The sequence below is a fragment of the Nicotiana tomentosiformis genome, chromosome 6 (assembly GCF_000390325.3).
Source record: "Nicotiana tomentosiformis chromosome 6, ASM39032v3, whole genome shotgun sequence".
NCBI lineage: Eukaryota > Viridiplantae > Streptophyta > Magnoliopsida > Solanales > Solanaceae > Nicotiana > Nicotiana tomentosiformis.
Window position 1 is genome coordinate 110,997,749 of NC_090817.1, and position 26,599 is coordinate 111,024,347.

Consider the following 26,599-nt stretch of genomic DNA (forward strand, 5'->3'; position numbering starts at 1 on the left):
GAGAATACGATGACACTTCTCAAGAAAACCCAGAGCATCATCCGAAGCTAGTCCGCTGAAAGTAGGTGGGTAGTACTTCTTGCACCTCTCAAGTCTGAGCTGCTCTGCCTCAGAAGCTGCTGCCCTAACGTCGGGCTGAGCTGGAGCTACCGGCTGCATTGGTACAACCCCGGAACCTGGTCGACCTGAACCCGCTGCTCTGGAGTACCGGCGACGGGAGTCTATGCTCCTCCCCGACCTGAGATGTGGCAGGGGCAAGTGGAATCAATCCAGCCTGAGCTAAGGTGCTGAACATGCTCAGAAACTGGGCTACAGTCTCCTGGAGGGCTGGTGCATCAACTGGTGCATCAACAGGAATCTTAGGTGTCTGTCCTCCAGCTTGAGCTACTTGGGGCTCTTCTTTAGCGGCTCGTGCGGGTGCTTTGGCTGCACTACGTGGACGTCCTCGACCTCTACCTCGGCCCCGACCTCTTGCGGCTCTAGCAAGTGGGCGCGGGTGCCTGGTCATCAGATCCGCTTGTACGTGTCATCACCATTTGTGAGAGAATAAAATACAAAAGTTTAGAATCTTTGAAGCAATTTTAGCACGACAAGGAATCAAAATAGTGAAATTTTCCTAACAGTTCCATAGCCTCCCGAAGATAAGTACAGAAGTCTCCGTACCGATCTGCGAGACTCTAATAAATCGGTTTGTGACTCACGACACCTACGAACCTAGAGCTCTGATACCAACTTGTCACGACCCAATTTCCCATCCATGTGACGTCGTGACGACACCTAGTCTCTACAACTAGGTAAGCCTAACACTTTGCGGAATAATGAAATAAAAATATAAATTCAACCAACTATTCAACAATATACAACAATCCCCAAAACTCGGAACATCGTGAATCAAACACTACAGAAGGAAAAGTCTAGTGTCTTTATACATCAGAATCTAACAAGGAAGATACAGAAAATAATGGACATGAGAAAGAGTAGAAGTGGACTCCGAGGTCTGCGGATGCGGCAGATATACCTTGAAGTCTCCAAAGTTGTCCCGGCTCACTGATAGTGTGGCTGATAAGGTGCAACTAGATCTGCACACGAAAAACATGTGTAGAGAGTAGAATGAGTTCACCACAATGGTACCCAGTAAGTGCCAAAGCCTAACCTCAGTCGAGTAGTGACAAGGTCAGGTCAAGGCCCTACCGGAGTAAATATAATAGATTAAACAGTAAAAGATATAAGTAAAAATTTACAATAATACAGTTAAAGAAATTCTCGAAAATTTAACAGTTAAAGGAGCCCTCGGCTCAGAACAAAATAAACACAATAGGGAATCTCTCGGAATGCCGTCCTATAGTTTCGAATGAATATGCAGTACAGGGGATCTTCCGGAATACGTCCGTAGTCCCAAAGTAAATATGCAGTGCTGGGGGGTCTCCCGGAATACGTTCGTACTGGGGGATCTCCTGGAATACGTCCATAGTCCCAATTTAAATATGCAATGCAAGATACAATGACATGTATGGCCTAAAATTATACAATTTACACTAATCACAGCTAAGGAAAAATAGGGATTTAACTAAGCATGGGTCACAGAATGTCAATTAGGCAGTTAAAACACATAAGCATGCTTTTCTAGTCTAAACTAAACAATTAAACATTATTAGTGCAATTTAATAAGAGAAACCATTTATGATTTAAAAAGGATAAACGTGATTTTTGCAATAATAGCCCGTGTACGCACTCGTCACCTCACGTACACGGTGCCCACACACCAAATAATATCGAAATATCCTAAGGGAAAAGTCCCCAACACAAGGTTAGGCAAGCCACTTACCTCGAACCAAGCTCAATCAATCGGTCACAATGCCTTTCCCACGAATATCCAGCTCTGAATGGCCCACATCTAGCCAAAAGCAATTACATATCATATTACAACCATAATAGACTCATCTAATTAGTGAAATCAACATTTTAACAAATATTCCGAAATTAACTCAAAAATCGCTTGTGGCGCGCACGTCTCGGAATCGGGTAAAAGTCGCAAAATACGAACACCCATTCACTCACGAGTTTACTCGTACCAAAATTGCTCAAATCTGATACCAAAATCTCGATCAAAACCCCAAAATTCGGCCTAAGAACTTTTCTCAAATTCACCCTAAATCCGAAATTTAACGATGAATTCAAGCATAGATTAGTGTAATATAACCATAAAGGAGTTAAGAATCGTTACCCAATATAAGTTTTTGATAAAAATGGCATAACCTCCCTTTTTGGAACTTTAATACTGCCCAGACCTGTCCTTCTTCGCGAACGCGGTCACACCCTCGCGTTCGCGAAGTACAATTTACTTCGGCCCAAAAATCCTCCATCGCGAACGCGATGCACATGACGCGAACGCGAAGACCACTCAGCTTGACCCTTCGCGAACGCGGGATCTCCATCGGGAACGCGAAGCACGAAATCTCGCCTGCCTCCAGTTCTTCTTTGCGAACGCGAGGACCATGTCGCGAACGCGTAGCTTCGAGGTTCCACACCTTCGCGAACGCGAAGAGTAATTCAGCTGCCCTTCCTGGATACCTTACGCGAACGCGATGAAGAAAATGCCTGCAACAAAACACCAGAATTCTGCTATCTTCCAAAGTCCAAAAGTGATCCGTTAAGCATCCGAAACTCATCCGAGGCCCCCGGGAGCTCAACCAAACATACCAACAAGTCCTAAAACACCATACGAACTTAGTCGAGCTCTCAAATCATATAAAAAAAAATGCTAAAATCACGAATTACCTTCCAATTCAAACTTAAAGAACTTGAAACTTTAAAATTCTATAACCGATGCCGAAACCTATCAAACCACGTCCGATTGACCCCAAATTTTGCACGCAAGTCCTATTCGATATTATAGACCTATTCCAACTTCCGGAATCGGATTCCGACCCCGATATCAAAATTTCCACTACCGGCCAAAAACTCCAAAAATTCGACTTTCGCCATTTCAAGTCTAAATGAGCTACGGACCTCCAAAACACAATCCGGACACGCCTCTAAACCCAAAATAGCTAACGGAACCGACGGAATTCCATTCCGGAGTCGTCTTCACACAGTTCCGACTACGGTCCAAATCCTAAGGCTTAAGCTCTCATTTAGGGACTAAGTGTCCCAAAATACTCCTAAACTCAAAACCAATCATCCCGCCAAGTCACAATAGCAGAAATAGATATGGGAAAAGCAGTTAATAGGGGATCGGAGCTATTACTCTCAAAACGACCGGCCGGGTCGTTACAAAGACAGGTGGTGCACCAAGCAAAACAGAGCCCCACATGGAGTTGGCCCATGGAATCATATCCACAATCTGAAAGATGAATTCTTTCAAGAGGTATCCTTCAAGATTGGGAATGGCAACAATATTAAATTCTGGAAGGACAGATGGCTCAACTATCAACCTCTGAAAGATTCACACACTGACCTCTATCAGATTGCTTCTGACCCTGACTCTACAATAGCTCAAAATAGAACGGGGAACACATGGGATCCCCACTTCAGAAGAAACATGCTGGATTGGGAGCTAAATCAGTTATTTGACCTATACAGAGTACTTGAAGTTGAAGATGCCACAGGGAATCCACAAGTCTCAGACAGCTAAAGGTGGGGCAATTCTGAAAAGGGTATCTACACAGTGAAGACAGGATATAGTAAACTAAGTGCATCTAATGAAATGATTGAACATTGGCCATGGAAGCTGATATGGAAGACAAAACTCCCTACAAAAGCTATGTGCTTCTCCTGGACAGCCCTTAAGGATGCTATTTTGACCCAGGATAACCTGTGCAGAAGGAATTTTCAGTTGGCAAATAGGTGCTACATGTGTCAGCTCAACTCAGAGTTGGTTAACCACCTGTTACTACACTGTACAGTGGCAGCAGATCTTTGGAACATGTTCCTTGCACTTTTTGGAATCAGTTGGACAGTCCCACAGAACATTAGGGATGCAGCAGTTAGCTGGAGCCTCTGGGAAGTTGATAGATCCATCAAGAAGATCTGGCAAATGATCCCAGCATGTATTTTTTGGTGTATATGGACAGAGAGGAATCGTAGATGTTTTGATGACATTTCAACTTCCAACTGTCACCTGAGGTCTAAATGTTTGATGAGTCTTTTCAGCTGGATTAACCTTTCCCCTGTAAACGATATTATTCCACTCTTAGATTTCATTAGCTCTCTCTCAATGGTTTAGTAACCATTGCCTTGTGCTCTTGGTTAACTCCGTGCTCTAGAATAGTTTTTTGGTACTAAGAGTTAACCAAGTTTTCTATTGTAACCTTTTGCATCTTCTTGATGCCTATAATGCACCTTACTTTATCAAAAAAAAAAGAAGAGTAAGTTTTGTTAGAGATTTCTATTCCAATAGAAAAAATAGATAACTTGTAGTGATAGAGAACCTAAATTTTAAAATATTGGATTGAGATGGGTTTAATGGAGCTATATGGATAGCAAGGATATGTATGGCTGGCTACTACTAGCTTGGAATTGAGAAAATTGTTATCGTTGTTGTTTGAGTGTCTGTCACCTGCAAGGTCACTGGTATCTATATCCACGATGATTGAAGTCCACACCCTTGTACTGTTTTGGATGTCTGGAAATTACTATCCGCCAAGTTATGAGTCTATAGTTGCAGTTCCCCTCCCTTAGGTTCACAGCCAATGAAAAGTTTTTGTTTGTAGATAAATGTTTTGCATAAAGTTTCTGCTACTGTCTTAGAAGTTATGGCTTTTAATCTCTCATTTTTTCTTTTTGGTTGCATTAGTGATGGTATGGATGCTGATATGCTTTAGATTAGAATACATTTCCTTGGGGCTAATGGAGACTTGTCATTTGCTCAACTTTTTCCTCTGGGTGTTTGGGGAGAAGTGAAAAAGACATCTTCCTTTTGTCCAAGAATACCTACTTATTTGACTGTAGAAAGTTGTAATACATGTTTTGTCTGTGGAGCAGGGCTAGTGTGTTTTGTTAAGTAGATGTGGTGCAAAGGATGAAAATACGGGTTGGAGGATTCATCAATGTATGAACATTAGTAATGCCCCAAGCTGACCATTTAATATTGAATTTATCATCCTTTAATTTTGGGTGCAGAATCATCTGTTTAAATCGAACCTTCTTACTTACTTGTCAAAATGCAGGAGTAGTAGTACATGTTATCTGAAGTTGCTCATAGACTTGTTCTCTTAAGCTTGCTTCCAGTTATGGCTTTGAAAGATTACCTTCTTCCATGTCATGCTAAGTGTTTTTGTCATTGATGGTGGATACATATATATTATATGTTGCAAGTTTATAGTGATGTGCAATATAGGAACTTTATACACTTACTAACTGGTGCTTGTTTGGCTTAGATGGAATTGATTGACATTTCTCTCTTAGTTTTGCAATTCATTTTTTCCTGTTATGAAATTGTTGTGTACTTGTCTTTAAAAACTGGAATCATTTTTTAACTTCTGTTCCAGGGTGCATCTCGTGCGTCCCACCAGCTTGCTGTCTCTGTCATTGAAAAATGCAGTGAGAAGATCGAAGATATCATTTCAAGGTTTTTAAGGTCTTGCATACTCAACAGTGATGCTGTGCAGAGTGAGATCAAGGAATACTACCATGATATTATATATGAAATCTTCCAGTGTGCTCCTCAAATGCTTCTTTCTGTCATACCTAGCTTGATGCACGAATTATTGGTGTGTGATTCTTCTGCCTTTTAATCTATTATTGTATGACAGTGTGCTTTAGTTGTCCGGTCTGATGAATGCTAAAATAAATTTTGATAGTAATGTCTTCCTCATTTTCTCATGTTACTGTTGTTAAAATTCTTCCATTGAAGTTGGTTATTTTGCCCACTTTATTGCTCAAACTAGAAATGTAACTCTCTTTGCAGACAGATCAAGTCGATGTTCGGATAAAAGCTCTTGGCTTGATGAAAAGGATCTTTTCCTTGCCTGGAAACCATTTTGCGCAGGATTATCACCAGCTTTTCGTAGAATTCTTAAATAGATCCTGTGATAAGTCTGCTGAAGTGAGACTCATTACACTTGCATGTGCTAAAGCTTTCTACATGACCAATCCATCTGCAAAAGAATCACATAAAGTTCTTGGTAAGATGTCAAAACTTGAAAGCCTTTTGTTTTCATTTCTTTTTTGTCTTTCAGAATGCCTTAATGTTGATCTTCTAATTCAGCATTACATCTCATATTTTAACTCTTGTGAACCGAGAAGCCGCTCTTCAAGATCGACTTTTGGATTCTGATGACAGAGTGAGATCAGAGGCAGTTACTGTGATGTGTGACTTGGCAAGACATAAGCTAAAATCTATTCCGTCTGAACTAATCACACTTGTTGCAGAACGATTGAGAGATAAAAAGGTTATGGTGATTGAACAGCTTCCATAAGACATAATTGCTTTTTTTGCATTTCTTAAAAAGAACTCTGATTGTGCTTTCTGATATTTGCTTTTTTTTGCCTCTTTTTTCCATCTAAATATATAGGTGTCTGTCAGAAAGAAAGCATTGAAAAAGTTGTTAGAACTGTATCAGGAATATTGCACACAATGTGCTGCTGCAATCATGGATTTCAGTGATCATTTTGAACAGATTCCATGTAAAGTTTTGATGCTATGTTATGACAGAGACTGTAAGGAGTTCAAGTATGCCTATTTCACGATGTGACTGTTCTAAATTGATGCATGTTCTAGTTGATGGAGATCTAATTATTATTCATCTGATGCACAGGCCTCAGCGAATGGAGATTGTGCTAGCTGACTCTCTGTTTCCTGGTTCTCTTTCGGTTGAGGATAGAACCAGGCATTGGGTCTTCATGTTCTCACTTTTTACGCCTTGTCATCTGAAGGCCTTGAATGCAATTTTGTCTCAAAAGCTGAGGTACTTTGGTGAAATCTGGATTTCTTTAACTTCTAAGCTCTGCTTTGCTTCTTTTGCTTGAATTCATGGGGTGATGTGCTTCCAGGTTGCGAAATGAATTGCAAGCGTACCTAACTCTCTGCAACAAAGACAAGGTATCTCAAATAATTGCCAATTGTTAACCGTTTATGATAAGTCTCTTTGTTCTCCACTGTATAGGAGAAAATTGAATTCATGAAAGCTGAAGCAATAGATGCTTTAATGTTATAATTACTGGATTGTTTGAAATTCCAAATTCCAGATATGAGTACCTCTTGAACTTTGGGATGCCTTTTCTTTTTGCTGAAGTATTTCTGGTTTAGCCCAGAATGCCTGTCTGATGGTATTAACTACCCTTCTTGTTTCTAATTCTTGGTAGCTGATGTTGGCAAGACAGACTGCTTTGTTATTTATGAAGAAATTCCAATTTGCAGAGAATGGTGGTCCTGCCACATGATTTTCTCACTTCATTTGTTGTAGTAATTTTGCATTGATTTTCTATCTTTATCCTTCAGGAAGAAGTCTCTGAAGAAGTAGAAAAGAAGATGAAAATGTCCATTGTGAAAATGTCAGCATCTTTTGAGGATACTACAAAAGCACAAGACTGCTTTCGTAAACTGGATATGGTGAAAGACAGTCGAATATTTAATCTGTTAGGAAAGTTGTTAAATGAACAGAAAACTGAAGATGCTCAAACCACCAGGGTGAGCTTGTTTCACCTTCAGTTTTACTTTCTTACTGTTTTTCACTTTCAACCTGGATATAGAGTGGATTTCTTTTTATCAAAATTTCTACCATGGAGCAAGATGCCTTTAGAGTTTCTAATGAATTCTTGCTCAAGTAATCTCAGGATAATTTTTTTAACCTTCCAGTGGCTTTTATATTTTCTTGGATTCAATCCCCCAATAAATTGCATTAAAATTTTGTGGTGTCTAGAACTGAGAATAACCAGGAAGCAGGGCAAGCGGTTGGGCCTCTTGAGTGGTTTTTCTTGGATGAGCTTGATTTTCAAGGAGCCCTAAGTGGCTCAACAAACTGAAAATTGTGATTTAACGAGAGGAAAAAAAGCTAAAGAGGCCAAGGAGTGTGCCTGGAGTAAAGAGAGTAGACTAATGTTAATGACCGTAATGTATCAAATAGCAATGGAAAAAATGATTCCTAGGTTTAACAGACTGAAATGTGGGCTTGGAGTAGAGCGAGAATGCTTAACAAAATAAGGATTGTGATTGGATCTCTGGTTTTGGTCAGTATAAGGAGGAAGGTTTTCTGGAGAGAAGCTTGAAAACATTTCAGGATAGGTGTATGCCTAAGCTTATGTGTGAAAAAAGACCAACCTTTTGGTTTCTTTGGGGTTTCAGGCTATAAGCTTGTACAGTGGCAATAGCCTTGCTAGAGCTTCAAAGTGATTTCCTTTTTATGAGTAACTGTTGCATATTTAATTTGAAGACATCTTTTTCTTCCCATTCTACATTTACCTATTTTGAGAAAATTTTCTTGCCTTGGAAACTAATCAAAGATAATAGTTTACATTAGCCCTGGTGGTGGGTGCTGGTGTGGAGGCACTGGAACTGAATGTATTTGACAAGCTTATGGATGAGAGGATCTAGTTATCTAAAGTTAGTTATCTAAAGTTAAATATTTATGTTATATGCATTTCCGATGTTGCCACCTTTTCTTGAGCCGAGGGTCTACCGGAAACAACCTCTCTACCTCTCCATTTAGGGGTAAGGTCTGCGTACACACTACCCTCCCCGATCCCATATGTGGGGTTATACTGGGTTTTTGTTGTTGTTGCATTTCCGATGTCGAGTAAATTCTTTAATGCATTTGAATTAGTTCAACTCACTTTTAATGAGTCAAAGAGGACTTTCAATTGGGTTAGAGAGGAGTTTACTTTTCATGATTTAAGTAAGAAGCAGTGTGTTTTGTGTGGTCATTCCCCATAATATATCTGCCTTTTGTAACTCTTTGGTTCCGTCTGGACTATATGCACACCTGATTTGGCGTAAGGCAGCGATTTTGGGGCACATACAAGTTCATGATAACATGGTAGTGCAATTTTTGTGTGGATTAATCTAATTTTCCCTCCTTTTATCTTGTTTTCTTCTTTATATTTGAGTTATTGCACCATTATCAATTCCTTGACAAATTTAATGCACAACTTGTCGGCCCTTTGCATTATCCAGGATAATCTTTTGAGAGAGATTGGGGACAAGAATCCGCATGCTGAGTTTCTTCAATTACTCTCTATGAAATGCTCATTCAATCTGTTTGGTTCAGAGCATGTGCGCTGTATTTTAAGTCATCTTTCAGATGACAGATTTGGAAATAAGCATTTGGAGGACTCTTCTGTTCAACTCCTCTTGGTAAGAGAAATTACTTTAAAAGAAAAAATCCTGAAATTGGTGGATATTAGCAGATTTTTTTCTATTATCATCTTTTGTGCTCCTCACACCCAATATTCCTTAGGAACTTTGGGTAGTAATAGATACTGTTTTGCAGATTATGCTTATAATAGTCCAAAAATTGCACTCTAGTCTTTTCTTCCTCTCTTCCTTTTCTGACAGTCAATAGAAATACTGGCATCACTTAATTGAACTAGACCGAGTCTGAGAAAGTTCTTTTTCGACTTCCACTGATGGTGACTTTTAGAAAGTTAAACCTAGATCTCTATTACTGTACTAGTCACTATGTTAAATGAAAAGAGGATCATAGAAAGCTTCAGATTTTTTTGCTATTTGAGCACGACAAATGTGAAAGTCGTCATGTTTAAAAAGCTTACCTTTTGTTAGTTATTTTTCATTGATATTTCACAAAGCCATCTGCTGGTGCAATCACTTCTTTGGCGTGAAGTTCTCCAGTTTGATAAAGGGCTTTAGGAAACTTAAGCTTTACATGCCACCTTGACCCTATTAATCTCTTTCATTTTGTCTGTTAGATTTTTATTCATATAGTATTTGCAGCCGTATTTATTGTATGCTATATTTTTCGCTTTCATATTCATCCCCTTTTATTGCCAGACTATTCTCAGTGCATTTCCTTCACTCTTGAGAGGTTTGGAGACAGAATTCCAGCTCTTGTTGTCAAAGGAGATTATCCCATTTAATGAACGGCTGATCCAGATTCTTGCAAAAGAAGGATCCCATATGTTAATCAACCTTGGGTAATTTTTTCACGTTCTAGGTTGTGGTTTGTGCATTCTTTTCTATAGAGCGACTGCAGTATGTGGAAGAATGAGTCAAAAGAGACAGTATTAAGCTTCCATTAATTTTTTTCACATGAATGTGGCATATGGTCTGACAAAAAAGTTTACACGGTTAGGTTGGGAGTAGCTTACTCTTTGGTTCGAGCACTGTACAATTTACTGTATAATGTCTTATATTTAACATTTTCCATTCCGATACGGCGATACCTACTAATCTTGATGATCTGTGTAATTTGTCTGTTATGAGATTGAGCATTACCTCCCTCGGCATTTGTTCTAGAAATTAGCATCTCTCGGCATTAAATATTTCATTTGGTGATTTAGCAAGAGCATGAACTTAAATTAAATTTTACATGCACTGCTTTATATTTTGGTTTCATATTCAAGTGTTAAATTTCTTAAGTTAATCATCTGATTCTTTTTTAAAAGTCTGCCCTTTGGTTCTGTTGTCTTTACTATTCCAAGGAGTGGCCCAGATGCTTCACCATGTTAGCATCACTTCTACTCCTGAAGCAATGGAGTCTTTCCTGCTATTAGCTTCAAACTGGGTGAATCCCTCAGACCATCAGTTTAGCTTCTTTTTTCTTCTTTTCTGTATTTCATTTTGTTTGAGTTCTTCTTGGTGCTATGATTTGATAAGACAGGATTGCAGCTTCTTCCTAATATGTATCATAGCAAACAGTCTTTACCTTCACATAGGAGGATGATGTGGGTTTTCTTCTTACTTGGTTGAAAGACTAGATTACACATTCTGTACTTGTTTTTACACAAGTTCTTTGGTGGTTGGCTTCTTCTAGAACTCAACCAAGAAATTGCATGCTTTTACATTCCATTTCCCCACCTTTTTTTTCCGTGTAGAATGTTTAGTTAGCCTCCCTTTTTCCCCCAGAAAAGTGGAATGTGTTTTTCCTTGTTGCATATGTTATGCTGCGTTACTACTCTCTCTTTTGTTCTGAGTTAGAGCGGTTGTATTTGCAGTGATATATATTCCTTCTTAGAGAAGGTTTGCTTGGAGGGCAGTCGTGTTCAATCTAAATTGGCTGTTTCTGCAATTGCTGCATTGATGAACCCTTCAGAGCAGTCCATTTTATTAGAATTATGCAAGGTGGTGAAATCTCATCTTTTTGCTATAGTGATGTAAAATGTGTGTTCCTTTTAGAATTTTATCGGAGTTTGCATGATCTTTTTTTCGTTTTAACTATTGCAATCCAATGGGATCTGAGATCTGACATAAGCTTCTACTAGCACTGCCATTAGAAAGCAAATCAAATTGAAAAAATTAATAGTACTTCACTTAATTGTTTTGCCTTTGCTTCCTGTCAAACAGTTCACCTGAGCAGTTACTGCTCCTACTACTACTGTTGCAACTGTTGTTACTACTATTACTATCACTACCACAACAAGCCAACAACTACTGCTAATAATAAAAATGATAATTACATTGTCATAATAATCATCAGATGATCAGAATTCAAAATGATATTGATAATATAAGCATAATCATCATGTCATCGGCATCATTATCATTATCACCACTACTACCACCACCACCACCACCACCATAATCATCTCAATCTCTTGGACACCTTGTTGTCATGGTTTTAAGAGGTATGATACAGGTGAGCCTTGAGATGCATTTTGAGCTGGGGGCATCCATAAAATGCCACGGGCTGCATGTAAAATGGCTCGTTTGCTAGGGTACACGCTACCATTTGTTCTAAGCCCAAAGCTTTGTGCAGTTGGTCACTCTTACTCTGGGTTTTCTCAAGTGATTGACTCAATGTTGGAGGCTAAAAATTTTGGATACTCTTTTTCAATTTTATTTTTGTAAACACTGTTTGTTCATAAAATATGATCAATTTTGAGAAAAATTTGAAAAAGAATTTCAATTTCCCAAAAACTGGTGAGTTTTTGGGTGAAATTTTTTCTTCCACTCACAAAACCTTAACTTTTTTTCCAAATAAAATGCATGTCCAAATACAACTTCAACTTCCAAAAATTATTTTTCAATATAACTTCAAAACTCTTTTTTCAAATTTCAACCAAATCTATGTCCAAACGCTAGCTAAGAAAGTGGAAAATCAGAATAGAAGATGTGAAGTTTCTGATGGAAGAGGATGTGCTAATTTTGGTTGTAGTGGCATGAGATAATTATAGTTGAACTTTTCGAGAGATTGATGTTTTTGTTTCACTTTGCATCTAATGCATAGTGTTTTTGGTTTAATGTTTTGACCCCAATAGTTTATAGATTGATACTACATGTCGTCATAAAAAGAATTGACAGTACATGTTTTATCTGAGATGCTTTTTGCTATAACTGACTTGAACTATTTGTTCATTTAGCAAAATGGGCTCTGTTATGCTGTAATATGCTTTCATATTGGTTGATCCATCATTTTCTCATTGTTTTCTTTTCTCGAGTCAATTTTAATTATATTTGCTACTTTACCATTTTCACTAGCATATTATTTATTTAAACTTTACCTAGTACTGATGGAAACACTTTAAACTGAAAAATTGTGGTGCTTACACCCCATGCCTTGGGGCTCATGCCTTTGTGCCCGCCTTTTACTTGTCATACTTTTTTGTTTGTGTTGTTACTCTGTTATTTTAAACTCCTCTGTGGATTGATCCTAAGGTTCTATCTCTTCTGCATTTATTATCTTTCTAGAAACTTGTGGATTCTCTGCATCTGGGGAAGCAGCTTCCAACAGTTTTGCAGTCTTTGGGCTGTCTGGCACAACATTCTGTTTTAGCATTTCAAGCACATGAAGAGGTGGTGACCCGTTATATCATTGAGGAAATATTTCAACTAACTGATGTGAGTTTCCTTTTCTGACTACTTGTTCCCCCAAAAAATGAAAAAAATTAAAAAGGAACTGATCAAAGGGGAAAGGCATAATAACTGATAGTACTCCTTTGACCTGTTCACTTTGATATCCTTAGCAATCATGTGGGTAATATGGAAAGAGAGAAATAGGAGGGCTTTTGAAGTGGTGGAACAAGATTTTGTGAAATTGCAAAGTAGTTTCTTGTTCCTAGTTTCTTTTTGGTGTACTCATGAGGTCCCTATTTGTATAGAGGATTGGATCTCTTTTGTTTGAGAACTATATTTTGGTGTAGGTTCTCTTCTTTTTTTTTTCTTTTTTCTTTTTGGTATACGGCTTGTATACGGGGTTAGTCCCCAATTGTTAATTAAATTATTTACCTTATCAAAAAAAACTTTGATATCTGTAAATTTCTGTTTCTTTTCCTACTGATGTAGATAAAATTTCTTCCTAGTAGGGGGCCATGTTGGAGGATCCAAATTTGTTAGAAAAGGCTTCTTCTGAATGTAGTGTTTCTTGCCAATTAAAGGTGAGTCTCATCTATCTTATTCACACTCCTTTTCCTCTTTGATTTGGGTTCTACCAGTCTACAATCCACTTCAAACTTATTGAACTGAATGTCTTTGAACATTTAAAAGCCGTCAACTGATTGATCTGCACTTGCACCTCTTTTAATATATACATCTCCATTTGGGTTCCATCTTTTAAGAATTCTTTTGTAATCACTCTTCATATTGAATTTTGAAACAAGTCTGTGAAAAGGCTTAGAAATAAAATACGAAGAGGGGCAGCTAGACCGAGTAGGGGATAGGGCTGTACGTATGGATATGCACTTGAGCTTGTCACTTGTCAGAGGTTAATAACAGATTGCGCCTGACAAAATGATATTTATAACTCGCATTTCTACGATGCAACCTACAATTCACATTCCCAAAATGCAATATATAAATCTCATTCCGAAATGCACCAAAAGTAACATAAATGATGATCACTTTAAATAACAAATATATACATCAAAATGTGTCTTGTAATAACAATACGTGTTTCACCAACATATAATCCTTCTTACACTTTCCCTTTATAGAATTTCATCATTCTGATTCTGTGTTTCTTTCTGATTGGTTTTCAAGTTCCTTGATAACATTTCGCATTGCCGGATCATAAACCATGTCAGAAGAGACCCAGGATATTACTAACATGTCTATGAGGAATTCAAAGAAAGAGAATTCCCTCAGGAAATTTTTGACGAATTTTTTGGATCGAATATAAACTTAGAAAACCATCGAATTCATAGGAAAAAAGAGAGAAAGGAAGAGTGCTGGAGATCTATTAAAAAAAATGGGGAAGGAAAGAGAAGGACATGGAGTGTTCAACTAAAGCTTCAATACAACGTTTTTACTCTTCATGCACCAGATTTGTTGGGAAAAAACGCACTTGCAATGCGGTAAAATAGCAGGTTACTTGCTATGGATGTGGATATATAAGGTGTGTAAGAGGTTGCTCCCAAAGAAAAGGTGGAAAAGAGATATTTTGTGCAAGTTGAGTGGGGAATGTGTTTCTTTTGTTATACATCAACAACAACAAACCTAGTGTAATCCCACAAGTGGGGTCTGGGGAGGGTAGTGAGTACGCAACCGTGCAGGTAGAGAGGCTGTTTCCGATAGACCCTCAGCTCCAAGCAAGCATGCAAAAATCACAACAGTATTTCTTTTGTTATCTGTTCTGTTAAATGTTGTCTACATAATAATCTGAAAATTGCTTCAAAGGGGGTGACCTAGCTATCGAAGAGATGGAGTAACAATCTCAATTATTCCTATTTGCTCAAGTCTTGATGGGTAAGTTATCCTACATCTGTGCAAATGGTAGGTGACAAGTACCCGGTGGGTTAGTTGAAGCACGCGAGTTTGTCCACATACCATCGTCATAAAAGAAAAAAAAAACTTAAATTATCTGAAAATTGTCCTGCATTTAACTGACTGAGCTCATGGATTGGTTTATGTGCTAATAAGTTTCGAATCACTGAACTTCAGCCAGGACCCAAAAGATGTTAATGTATAATAGTTTAGCTTTATAGTTAGGACTTTGGCTTCTCTTGACTATTCAGTTGATGCAGATTTTTGGGCTCAAGACGCTAGTCCGGAGCTTTTTGCCCCATCAAAGTGCAGCTGTCAGTCGTCCAATTAACTTTTTACTGGATATTATACTTGAAATGCTTCAGAAGGGTGATTTTTATGATGGTAGTATCTCAAGGTAGGGATGATTATTGTCAAAATTTCTAATTAGATGTTTATCAGTATATGAGATTCTGCTTCTTTGAGCATATGAGAGAGTCCTCGACAGTTGGGTAATGTTAGATTCCTGGTGACTTGTGAATGAAAATTTCGTTGTTAGTGGCTTGTACGTTAGCGTGAAAACTTAAGGAATTGGGCACTACTCAATACTAATACAGAAACTGTAAGATAAGTAATGGTCTTACCGATGTCTCCACTTAATGATGTGGAAGAGGGTGAATCTCCATGCTCAAGGACCAACATACTTGTAAGCTGTAAGGCTCTTATATGCTCTGACAAAATGTAGTTTAGATTCATGGTTTACCTCCTAGCAGATGTAACCACTTAGGTTGAAAACAATTCTAGCATGGAGTCACTATCCATGAAGCACTGCACAAGATTTAAGGCTATGCGACACTGTGTACACTATTTGTTTACGTCTTCTATTATATTTTATATTTTTGGACATCCTTGTCGCATAAAATGGACACAAGTAACCTATTCTGGGACACCAAATTGACCTGATAAAATCTAGACTAATTACTTTGGGCCTTAGCGTGACAAATATTACTTCCAGAAATAAAAAGGATAGCCCCAGAATATCGTATAAAACTCCAGCAACTAGCTTAAGCCTCCGTTCTTCTTTCTTTCATTCTTTGTTCCCTTAGGGTGAGTGGGTGTATACTGTATGCAGTCTTCCCCTCGTTTTCTGCAAAGAGACTATTTCCACACCTATAACCTGTGACCTGTAGGTCTCCAAGGAAGAAACTCTACCGTTGTGCGGAGGCTTGCCCTTTTTGCTTGCACTTGCCTACTGGCAAAAAATGTTTGGACCTACTTTACCACTTAGTAGATTCTATGCTGCTTATACTTCAGACAAGCAGAAGGTATTGCTGGTCAATTATGTACTTCCTATAGATAATATGGTTGCGACATTGTAGCTTGTAAGAAAATTTAACCAGAACAAATAAAAGGTGGAAACTAAAGGTATTCTCTGTTTCAAAACATTTTTGCTGCAGGTGATATCTTCTTTGTTGCGTTTGTGATACTTGCAATGTCTTATTTATCCGTTATCTTTTTAGCAGTGATTCTGACAAGGCTCATATTAGATTAGCTGCTGCAAAGTCCGTTCTTCAGCTCTCAAGAAGGTGGGATTCACTCATTTCACCACAACTTTTCCGCTACACGGTTTTGACGGCCAAGGTTAGAAGAGCTCCAGTCTGAAGTAATCCTTTTGTAATTGCTTACAAATTCTAGCAACTCACTGGCCAAAGAGATGCAGTGTTTGAGATTCAACAAGTTTTATATTTGTGAAGGTCTTATCCAGTGCATAATTGATAAGTAACAGTTGGATTATATAATATAGAACCATACCTCTTGTTTACTTGTTGTTCTGGCGTTTAGGTTCTGCGAAGACATTATATGTTTATAGTTTATTACCTTGTCACCGTTACAATCAGCAGAATTGTGTCATTTTCTCATGTTGTCTTTCTTCTTTATGGTATTGGCCAAGCGTAATGTATGTTGAGGTAGATTAATGGTTAGTTTTGCAAATAGAATGGATTTCTCTTGTAATTTCATTTTTCTGTTAAGAGGACTTTGATGACTGAGAGCCTCGGTTCATAGGAGATAATTCAGTTTCATTTCCTGTAGTTAAACTTGGTGGAGAATGAATGAGAAAAAAGTAATAAAATTTTCAAAAAGGAACAAAAGAAGTTGCTCCCTCCTTTTCAATTTATGTGTCTTAGTTTGACTGGGCACGGAGTTTAAGAAAGTAATGAAGGCCTTTATATGTTGAGGCATTCTTTTTGAAACAAACTAAAAGTAAGACACATAAATTGAAATGGAGGTAGTAAGAACTAAAGAGTTGATAGTTTTGTTAAGTTAGGGGAGTTCTTACATGATTTGGACTACTATATGGTGTAAGGTGGGTTTCTTGCTGTGAAAGTATATTTTCTTAAATTTAGTTGATTAGTGTTGAATATTTGATGCCATTGTTTGTTATGTTATATCATGTATAAGGTAGCCAATCCAGACAAAGCTCATAATATGGACTCTGCTAAATGGAAGACTAATTCTCTTTCCTTAGTTTGTTTTATATTTTCAAGCTTGCCTTGTTTTATTTTCTTTTCTGCCATGCTTGACAGAATCAACTTTAGCTAAGGTCGAACCGTCATAAATTTTCCTGATGTTCATTGTAGCAAGAATTTGACCTGATGAATTGAAAGCCTATGTAGATATAAGTTAACATTGATAATAGCTTGCGTTTGAGTTTCACTTTTGTAATATTTGAAGTTTGTGATCCTGGATTCCTATAACTTGGTGATAGGATAATTCTCCTCTAGTACAGAGACTGTTTGTTAAGAAGGTGCAAAAGCTTTTGAAGGAGCATAAGATCCCTTGTAGATATGCATGTGCATTTCCATTTGCTGCCACAGACTCTCCAGAAGATCTACAACAAATGGTAGGTTTGCATTAAAATCTTAGTGGTTTGTTTGTTGTCAGATTATTTGTGCTCTCCTGACATAACCCTTTTTTTAGTCTTTGAAGTACATGGAAGAATTTGTACAGGAATATGGAAATACAGCAAGAATAAATCAAATATCTACAATGCCTGGACATGTGACTGGTCTTCCTGTTTACGTAGTGGTTTTCTTGATCCACATCCTAGCTCATGATCCAAATTTTCCCTCTGCTGATCACCATGATGCCAACTTCTGTGCTCAGTTTTTCAGGTTAGTGTTTACTCATCAGTTGTGTCTTTAAACACCTCTTCTTCCTTTTCTTACTATCCCTTTGGGGCCAGTCCACTTGTTTTCAGCTTGCAGGCGTTGGTTGATTGTTATTGCTCTGATGGCACTGCGGACCTCATTAGTAAATCTATTTCATACTTGAGAAGCATCTTCCATGCTATAAAAAAAACAGAGGATGCTGTTGATGCACAGATTACACCTGTCAGTGTCTTGGTCTTGATATTGATGCTAGTTCCTTATTCTTAAATGTATTAGTGTTGATTCATGAGAGAGTTTGTCATATTGCAGAAGCTTCATGTTTTGTCAGATATTGGGATTTCTTTGTTGGATGCAATAGGTAACACAAGCGTCTCTCGTTCACATATCCCTGGACTTATTTTGCTACCATCTTCACTGTATAAAGTGGGTCAAAAACATATTAGTCAGGCAAGTTCTAAAATTTACTTTCTTTTGGCATGCAGCATTTGGTTTGACTATTTATTGTTTTATTTACACTTCTCTTCTTTTCTTTTGCAGGGAAACAGTGATCTTTTAATTCGTTATCACCAAGATGAAAGTTTCATTAGGAAATTACTTGATAGTTCGAAAAATAAAGCTCAAGTACATTCCTTTATCCCCTCCATTGATTTTTATAAGTTGTCACTGGAAGTGCATAACCGATTTTGTTCTCATTGTTCTTCCTGTGATATCTCAGAAAGCTGGCTCCATCAGTGTACAAAACCAAAAATGTCAAGATGGCATGACTCGGTCAGGTAACAGTGGGGGCAGCAAATTGGAAATGCAATTTTGCAAAAAGGGACCTCTTCCGTTGAGCATCATAAAAAAGAAATATTCAGATAAGGAGGAGTTAAGTGAAACTTCAAACCAAGAGCTCGATACTAGAGAAAGACAAAAAACATCTGAACCATGTTCAGCTTCTGCATCATTTGAATTACATAAGGAGTTTTCGATTGACGATGAACATGAAGATGATGCACATGGAACCATTGAAGCAGTGGTTAGAACTGAGCATCTTCCATATCATTCAAGAACTCGCAGTTCACGACCCTTGTCTGATAAGAAAGATGAACATCCATGTTCTCTAAAAGAAAAAGACACAATCTCAAGATGTAAAAACATAATGCATGAGCGTTCCAAATCCGGGAAAGGGAACCGCTCAGATATCTCCATCTCAAAGGTATATCCTATCAAATCTTTCAGCTTTTTCAATCAGAACTTCTTGCTCAAACTCCTGAATATGTAGGAAAGCAAAAATAAAGCTGAAAAGTTAATCAGGCAGCAAATAGAACTGTGCTCTTCCGAAGATAAATGGTGAGAATTGCTTTGATATTTGTATATTTTATAACATTCACTTTTCATGACATGTATGTTCTTTCAATGATGCAGTTGTTCTGGAAGCACAGAGGCTTTCGATTCTAGTGACAACACTCTCAAGGTCAGTCAGAAGATTGCCAAATATAAGAGATGTCTTCAATAATGTATAGAAAATGTTATATCTGTTTGTTGCTTGTTTCCCTGTAACATAAATAGTCAAAAATGAAGAACCTTCTCTGGGTATATTAGGAGGAAAAGTTTCCTGGTTTCCAGTAGCATTCTCAACTAGTGTCCTTCTACTTTTGGTCTAATTCTTTTAAGGAGGGTCCTAAAAAACTGAGCTTTGCAAGTTTGCTGTTACTACTGTTTTATTAAGCTTATGAAAGTAGATGGATGAGTACCAATCAAAAAGCCTAACAGGATTTGCCTAAGTTTCTTAGCTATATAAGGTCTGGTACAAGGAGGCTTTTGCTGATTTTGTAGAATTGGACATGTACTTTAAGATGAATTCATAGATTGCAATGCAACTGTTTTGAGCAGATAGTCAGCAGAGAAGATAATTAGCTAGTAAAAATATGTTAGGTGAAACGGATTCTAATTGTATTTAGGTGAGGTGGCTCTGGATTGTAGGCTAGGTTTACGTGTTGTTGCTAGAGTTAGACAGTTGATATAATCAAGTTTTAGATTCTTCTGAGAAAGTATAATTGGCTTCGAAGGTCTTCCAATTGGCAAAATATAAGAAAATCTATTCTTGACATGATTAAGGTTAGGTACTTTTGCATTCCCATAGACTTCTTTCGGAAAAGGGACTTCAGTCCTCAGTGCCACCTAGAAAGTGGGTTGTAGATCAAACAATGGGCCCTCCTCAGTCCACCTTCCCCTTATCACAGAATTCACCACCATATAGCCTATTGGATCCATAAGTGAAAAGGAAAGCTGAAATAAAAAAGAAAGAAGAGAAATTAGGCCATCTTTCGCGAGAGAGGCCACCTCTCTTAGGCCGGGTTCCTGACAACACTGTTAGTTTCAGATGAAAATGAAAAGTGCCCTGGCCCTAGCAAGCACTTGCTCTAATAAAAAACGAGACTACTAAGGAAGCAAAAAAAAAAAAAAAAAGGTCTACTCCTATATCTAATTAGTCAAGCACTCACAAGCAAGAAAACAGATTTGCTACCTCGTGTCTTAGGAAAATAGTAAATTATTAATTTATTTAAGGTTTTTGGCTTCTGAGCTTGGGAACTTGTCAGTACAATATTAGAGCTCATAATGCTTTTCCTTTTTTTGGTGATAGATTGTGGGACTTATGTTCACTTGTAATGAGCTAATTGTGGTTGGATTATCATGGGGAAAGGGGGAGTGTAACAAATCCGTGTATCTTGAGATAGAATTTTATTTGCTATAACCAAATTATTACTCTATACTATCTGTTCACTTAGTCGCGGACATTGGGTTGCATTCACTTCTGAAAGGCTTTCTCCTACAAATTGAAGTATATTTGAATTTGACACCCAGATACCTAGGAGAAAATTTTATTTGCTATTAGTTAACAATGGAAATTTGCACGTGTAGATCACCTATGACAGCAGGGAAGCTGAGGTTGTCAGTTTGGATAGTGACATTTTGGGGACTTTAAGTAGCCATTCCTTGCTTGACCAGGTATACTAACATCAGCAAATGCTCAATTTATCCAGACACAGAAGTAGGTTTCATGTTTTTGCTTTTAAGAAGCAAACCTTGAATGGAAGATCTATTTTTCAAATAAATAAACCTTTAATGGAAGATCTAAGAAATAATATATAATGCAACAGAGTTTAATGAGTTATCACCATCTCTATTTGATCTTTTCCTAAATTTGAGCAAATAGGTTAATAAACATGTTTCATATCTATCATGTATATGTATCATATTCCATCATATATGTGTATACTCAAACTACACTGAATATAGCAAAAGGTTTTTGTAGAGTTCATGTAAGGTAGACTTGCAAAGTGGTGCATTAGCATGCTATTTAAGACTTAGAATCTTTATTGTAAAAACTAAGAATTGTAAGGACCTTAAATGTCAATTACAAATGAAAGTGAAAAAAATTAGAGAAAAGTGGGAAAAATAGTAATGCTTGGTGACTATCTAATCTGCTAAATACAAGAGAGAATGCTGGTGACAATTTTTTTTTTATGTTTCCTTTGCTCTTCAACCTTTGGATTTGACTGTAATCTTCTGCGCCTGCCAATAACTAGCTTATTTGCTCGTAAACCAAACATCTTAATTGAAGTTTTCCTTCCGAGTATTTTGAAATTAATTGCTATTTACTTAGAAAAATATTAAATACTCTAATGCTTAACTCAAAAGAGTGTCTAAAACTCAGACATGAATTAGAAACTTTACTTTTTTGTTGCCCTTGCTTCCATTCCCACAACATGAATCTTGATTGTATTACCTTTCTTAAAGGCCTAACATTTTGTCTTGCATTGTGATCAACAAGTTTAACTTTTCATTGAGTTGTTATTACCAAAGCAGTTTGCTTATTTTCGTGATTTGATAGTAAAAGAATATTCGCCTCTGCCTAAAGATTTTTGAAAATTTTGTTTCACTTTAACCCATACCTGAATTAGGATTTTATTGATTCTCAACTGAAGATTCTTTTTCACTCCAATCACCGTAATCACATTGTCATATCGAGTTTGTTCTCCATTTTCTGTACCTTATTATTTTTTTAGTATTACGATCTGGTCGATGTGATTTGGTCCCTAATGCTGAGCTAATAATGCAGGATTCCTGTGGTCTGCAATCACGGTGCTGGTGCGCTGTTAATTCTTTCTGAATATCAATGGGGAGAAGGATTATGTGATGCATTGCATTTTTTTTTGGAGAAAAAAGTCATTTGACGTGTTAATTGCACTCAGCTTTAAGTCAGGAACGTAATTGGTTGCTATTAGTGTTCTTCCTTTTCCTAACTAAAAGAAGCATGATACAGTGGAAGCATCACCTACTTACCTTGCTCTCTTGATGAATAGCACCTGTAAAATTAACTGTATGAACTAATATACATTACGTTGTAAAATTGAACAATATCTTTTTGAACACAATAATTTCACAAAAGCATCATAAAATACATACTTTATGCAGAAGGCACAGTCATAACATTAGCCAACTAGGAAAGCTTTTTTGATGAACTCTAATTATTTTCACTTTGACGCTAAATTCTTCGAGATTCTAATAAGGATTTTTTTGGCCTGCATGGTAGTCACTTTAACATGTCAGTGGTACTACCCTTTCACTTTAACATGTCAGTGGTACTTACCTTAATTTAGGAGTTCAGCTTACAAAACCAGGTAGATGAAGCATCATAATTTAGGGGATGAACCATTCACACAAATAAGTCTTATGTAAACTTTATAAAAAATTAGTCTTATGTAAATTTCCTTAGATTTGGATGTCTTGGTATGCATTTTGCTTAATCTTAATCAGGATTGCATTAGCATCTGGATCCTGGGTTTCACTTGAATGTAGGACGATCTGTCTGCTGGGCTGCACTTGGGTCCATTAGACTAGTCCCTCGCTAAAGACAAACTTATATTGACACATCCCCTGCAAAAACTATGGAGCTTGTGTGCTGCTGGGTTAAGATTGTCAAACATATTACTGTATTACATAGAAAGGGTAAAAATAGATGAAACATAGACATTCATCTATCCTCACTCTTTCACTTCGCTCCTTTAAAATGGTATTCATTTGTTAGTCATGTAAAACATGTTCACAGTTCACACACTGCTATTCATGCATGTGCTCATGCAGCATCCATTGTTCTCATATTATGGTTGAATTCCACATTTTTGTTCCGTAGTGGATGCTATGATCTGTAAAAGCTTTTGCTGTAGTGATAATAAGAAGTGCTCTTCTTTTGATAATCCTAGGAAAAGTAGTGACATGATTGGATATGTCTCTCAACAAGAAGATGACTTGTCAAAGGATGAAGCTACTTTTGGTAGTAAAAAGACCGCTTTAGCTGGTAAAGATCTTACCTTTGTTTCGTTACTTCTTTCCTTTAACTTTGCAGATTTGTCCACATTGAAAACTAAGCTTGATCCAATTAGAAGAAGCATTACTAGGTCTTCTGTTATACTTGAGTTTCTTTCTGTAATGCGAGAGCTTTACTATTATTTTCTCTGTTTATTTCCTCAAATCAATTTTTCTTTTCTCTTTTTTTTTCTTTTTAAAAATATTTTTTTTGCTTGAGTTGTGCTCCCTTGTTGGATGCACCAGCTTTCACAAGTGTTAGGCTTTCCTATTTATCCGTTCAGTTTTATCTCCATGTGCCATCTTCTTTCTTTCTTCAACCTTCAATATCAAAGCTGGTTTTGCCTTGTTCCTTAAATGGAGCTAGGCAACAAGTCATGACGCCATGTATAGACTTGAGACTATAGAGGAGGCATCCTATTTAAGTTAGAGTTCCGACCAAAAGTTTTATGATTTTCTTGCTAAAAAAATTGTTACTATTAATGCAGCTGCACCCTTTAATTATTAAACTTGATTAATAGCTTTGTTGATGAGAAATAAAATCATTAACGTTGATGGTAGTGAAGCAAAATCTTAGTATGGGTGTAAATCTTCATCTATTTGTATGAATTTTCCTTCAGCAAAGGTTTTGAGCTTTATTGCTGGTGGATTTTGAAGAGCAGGTCTGACTTAACTGTGTTCTATGATTCTTGTCATTTCCTACCGCAGAAATAAAGAAGCGGGGTAGTGTTCTTGTTGACTCGTCACTTTCTGAAGTCATTGATGTGAATGAAGACCCCGTAAGATTCTTCTTTTTATTTCAGTTTCCTTTTAGCACATCTTATTCTTTTTGTTTCTTTTTACCTCAGATGATTGTAGCTATTTCTGAAAGAAAAATAGTACAAATCAAATTCTTGTCACCTGTATTGGGTTGAACGGTTGGTTATTTTCCTCTTCTTTAACAGAATTGCTTTTTTGCTGACATTTTTGAAGAGCCACTTGGTCTCACCTTCCAGCCACCAACTTTTTTGTATTTTTCTGTTTTACCCCTGTTCCTGTAGAAGCTTTTTGGACATGCTTATCAGGAAAAAAGAAATAGAAAAGAGAAGAAGTAGCTTTAGAGCTAGGTCCTAGCGTCCTGCTAGGTCCTTTCTCAAAATAATTGACAGAGTTACAGAGATATGGCTTGAAGAAGGCATGCTACAACGTTCTAATAAATCATAGATCAGACACTACAACAACAACAACGACCTAGTGAAATCCCACTAGTGGGGTCTGGGGAGGGTAGTGTGTACCCAGACCTTACCCCTACCCGAGAGGTAGAGAGGCTGTTTCTGTTTGACCCTCGGCTCAAGAAGACGAAAAGAGACAATATATCAGTACCATTAATAAAACCATAGAAAGAAATAACAGCATTACAAGAACATAGATGAAAAACAAAACAATAAGCAGTAGATAAAGCTCGACACTAAGAGGAACAAAAGAGTAATGTGAACTCAACATTAACCACTAGCAGTCTAATACAAAATCCTAACAGATTAGCCTCACTCTGGCCCGTCGTAGAAATATGCACAACTACCTCCTAACCTACGACCTTAATGCTCGACCTCCACAACTTCCTATCTAGGGCTATGTCCTCGGTAATCTGAAGCCTCGCCATGTCCTGCCTGATCACCTCTCCTCAATACTTCTTAGGCCGCCCTTTACCTCTCCTCGCACCCACCAAAGCTAGCCGCTCGCACCTCCTTACCGGGGCATCTGGGCTTCTCCTCTGAACGTGTCCGAACCATCTGAGCCTAGCTTCCCGCAGCTTGTCATCCATGGAGTCCACGCCCACCTTCTCCCGAATATCTTCATTCCTAATTTTATCCATCTTAGTGTGCCCGCACATCCACCTTAACATACTCATTTCTGCTACTTACATTTTATGGATATGTGAGTTCTTAACTGGCCAACACTCAGCCCTATACAACATAACCGGTCTAACCACCGCTCTATAAAACTTACCTTTGAGTATCGAAGGCACTTTCTTGTCACACTGGACTCCAGACGCTAACCTTCACTTCATCCACCTCACCCCTATACGGTGAGTGACATCTTCGTCGATCTCCCCATTCCCCTGTATAACCGACCCAAGGTACTTGAAACTGCCCCTCTTGGGGATGACATGTGATCCAAGCCTCACGTTCAATCCCGCTACCGTCGGCTCGACGCTGAACTTACACTCTAGGTATTCCGTCTTAGTCCTGCTCAACTTGAAACCCTTAGACTTAAGGGCCTGTCTCCAAGCCTCCAGCCTGTCGTTGACATCGCCTAGCGTCTCATCAATCAAAACTATGTCGTCAACAAATAACACACACCATGTCACCTTCCCTTGAATATGGCGTGTCATTGCATCCATCACTGTTTAAACTTGGAAGTATTTAGACAAACTAATGTCGATATCATGTGACTTCACAGTTGTAGAGATTAGCAACTTGCCGATAAGCATGTTGAAGAGTCAAAAAGTATCATTGGCACTATGTGGATGTGCTTAGGTCTCCTAGCCTTAGCTTTTATGTATAATACTGTATCAATTATTGCACCTTAAATTGCTTATTTAACACAGTTGCTTTGTTTTTCAGTAATTTCTTGCTCCACAAAATACCTTTTATTTGTAGTTAAACATTGTTCAGGATCAAGACGTTATCCTCTATTAGTTGATTGCCAACTTATTTGGTTTATGCTTTCCGCCAATGTTGTTTCCTCCTGTTGGTTAAATTTGTCTCTTGGATGCATGACAGATTGCCCGAAGGACTCGAAGTCGGAGAGTTTGAATATGTTTTACAAAGATAAGCTAAGGGCTAGCTTGTTAGTAATTTTTGTTTTTGGACATTGACCATCTCAGAGCAGGCAAACATGCTTGATTTATTACATCAAGTTTTATCAAGTAATCCTCTAGCAAATAGCTGTCTTCGGGCAAGAGTTGAGGATTGGATGGTGTGAATAGTTAAATGAGATGCTTTGATTAAAGTTAGTGTTTAGATGGTGCAACTCCAATCCCCTGTATGGTCGCTGTAAATATTGAATATGTCAATCTGACACGCTTGCTAGTGGCAAGCTGTTGATGGGTCTTCTCATACAAGTGAAGAAACTTTCTGATCCCAACTATTAAGCATATTTAGAATATTTACCGAAAGCTATCTTAATGTATGTCATTATGATTTCGAGAAGATTCAATGACATTCTCTAGTCTGTAAATCTGTTCCCTTGATTGAACTACTTATCACTAGTTCATGTAAGGATATATATTCCCTTGTTTGTTTAA

At 37.7% G+C, this 26,599-nt stretch overlaps 1 protein-coding gene across 9 annotated transcripts in view; it reads left to right on the top strand.

Annotated features, from left to right (window-relative positions):
- LOC104102443 (sister chromatid cohesion protein PDS5 homolog B) overlaps positions 1-26,599 on the top strand; it is a 42,311-nt gene extending 15,712 nt beyond the window's left edge. For 2 of the 9 annotated variants that reach the window (XM_009610141.4, XM_009610146.4), the window contains 27 exons: positions 5,490-5,711; positions 5,909-6,125; positions 6,247-6,392; positions 6,516-6,673; positions 6,759-6,908; positions 6,994-7,042; positions 7,442-7,630; positions 9,113-9,292; positions 9,947-10,089; positions 11,110-11,236; positions 12,803-12,952; positions 13,417-13,488; positions 15,073-15,209; positions 16,312-16,432; positions 17,559-17,693; positions 17,771-17,964; positions 18,036-18,183; positions 18,271-18,408; positions 18,499-18,582; positions 18,677-19,159; positions 19,226-19,293; positions 19,369-19,417; positions 20,866-20,952; positions 22,067-22,095; positions 23,211-23,305; positions 24,022-24,092; positions 26,076-26,599. In XM_009610141.4, coding sequence (XP_009608436.1) covers positions 5,490-5,711; positions 5,909-6,125; positions 6,247-6,392; positions 6,516-6,673; positions 6,759-6,908; positions 6,994-7,042; positions 7,442-7,630; positions 9,113-9,292; positions 9,947-10,089; positions 11,110-11,236; positions 12,803-12,952; positions 13,417-13,488; positions 15,073-15,209; positions 16,312-16,432; positions 17,559-17,693; positions 17,771-17,964; positions 18,036-18,183; positions 18,271-18,408; positions 18,499-18,582; positions 18,677-19,159; positions 19,226-19,293; positions 19,369-19,417; positions 20,866-20,952; positions 22,067-22,095; positions 23,211-23,305; positions 24,022-24,092; positions 26,076-26,108 — 3,675 coding nt within the window. In that variant the 3' untranslated portion in view covers positions 26,109-26,599. The remainder of the gene's footprint in view (positions 1-5,489; positions 5,712-5,908; positions 6,126-6,246; positions 6,393-6,515; positions 6,674-6,758; positions 6,909-6,993; positions 7,043-7,441; positions 7,631-9,112; positions 9,293-9,946; positions 10,090-11,109; positions 11,237-12,802; positions 12,953-13,416; positions 13,489-15,072; positions 15,210-16,311; positions 16,433-17,558; positions 17,694-17,770; positions 17,965-18,035; positions 18,184-18,270; positions 18,409-18,498; positions 18,583-18,676; positions 19,160-19,225; positions 19,294-19,368; positions 19,418-20,865; positions 20,953-22,066; positions 22,096-23,210; positions 23,306-24,021; positions 24,093-26,075) is intronic. The other 7 variants (XM_033657737.2, XM_033657739.2, XM_033657738.2 and 4 more) reach the window with 7 other exon arrangements.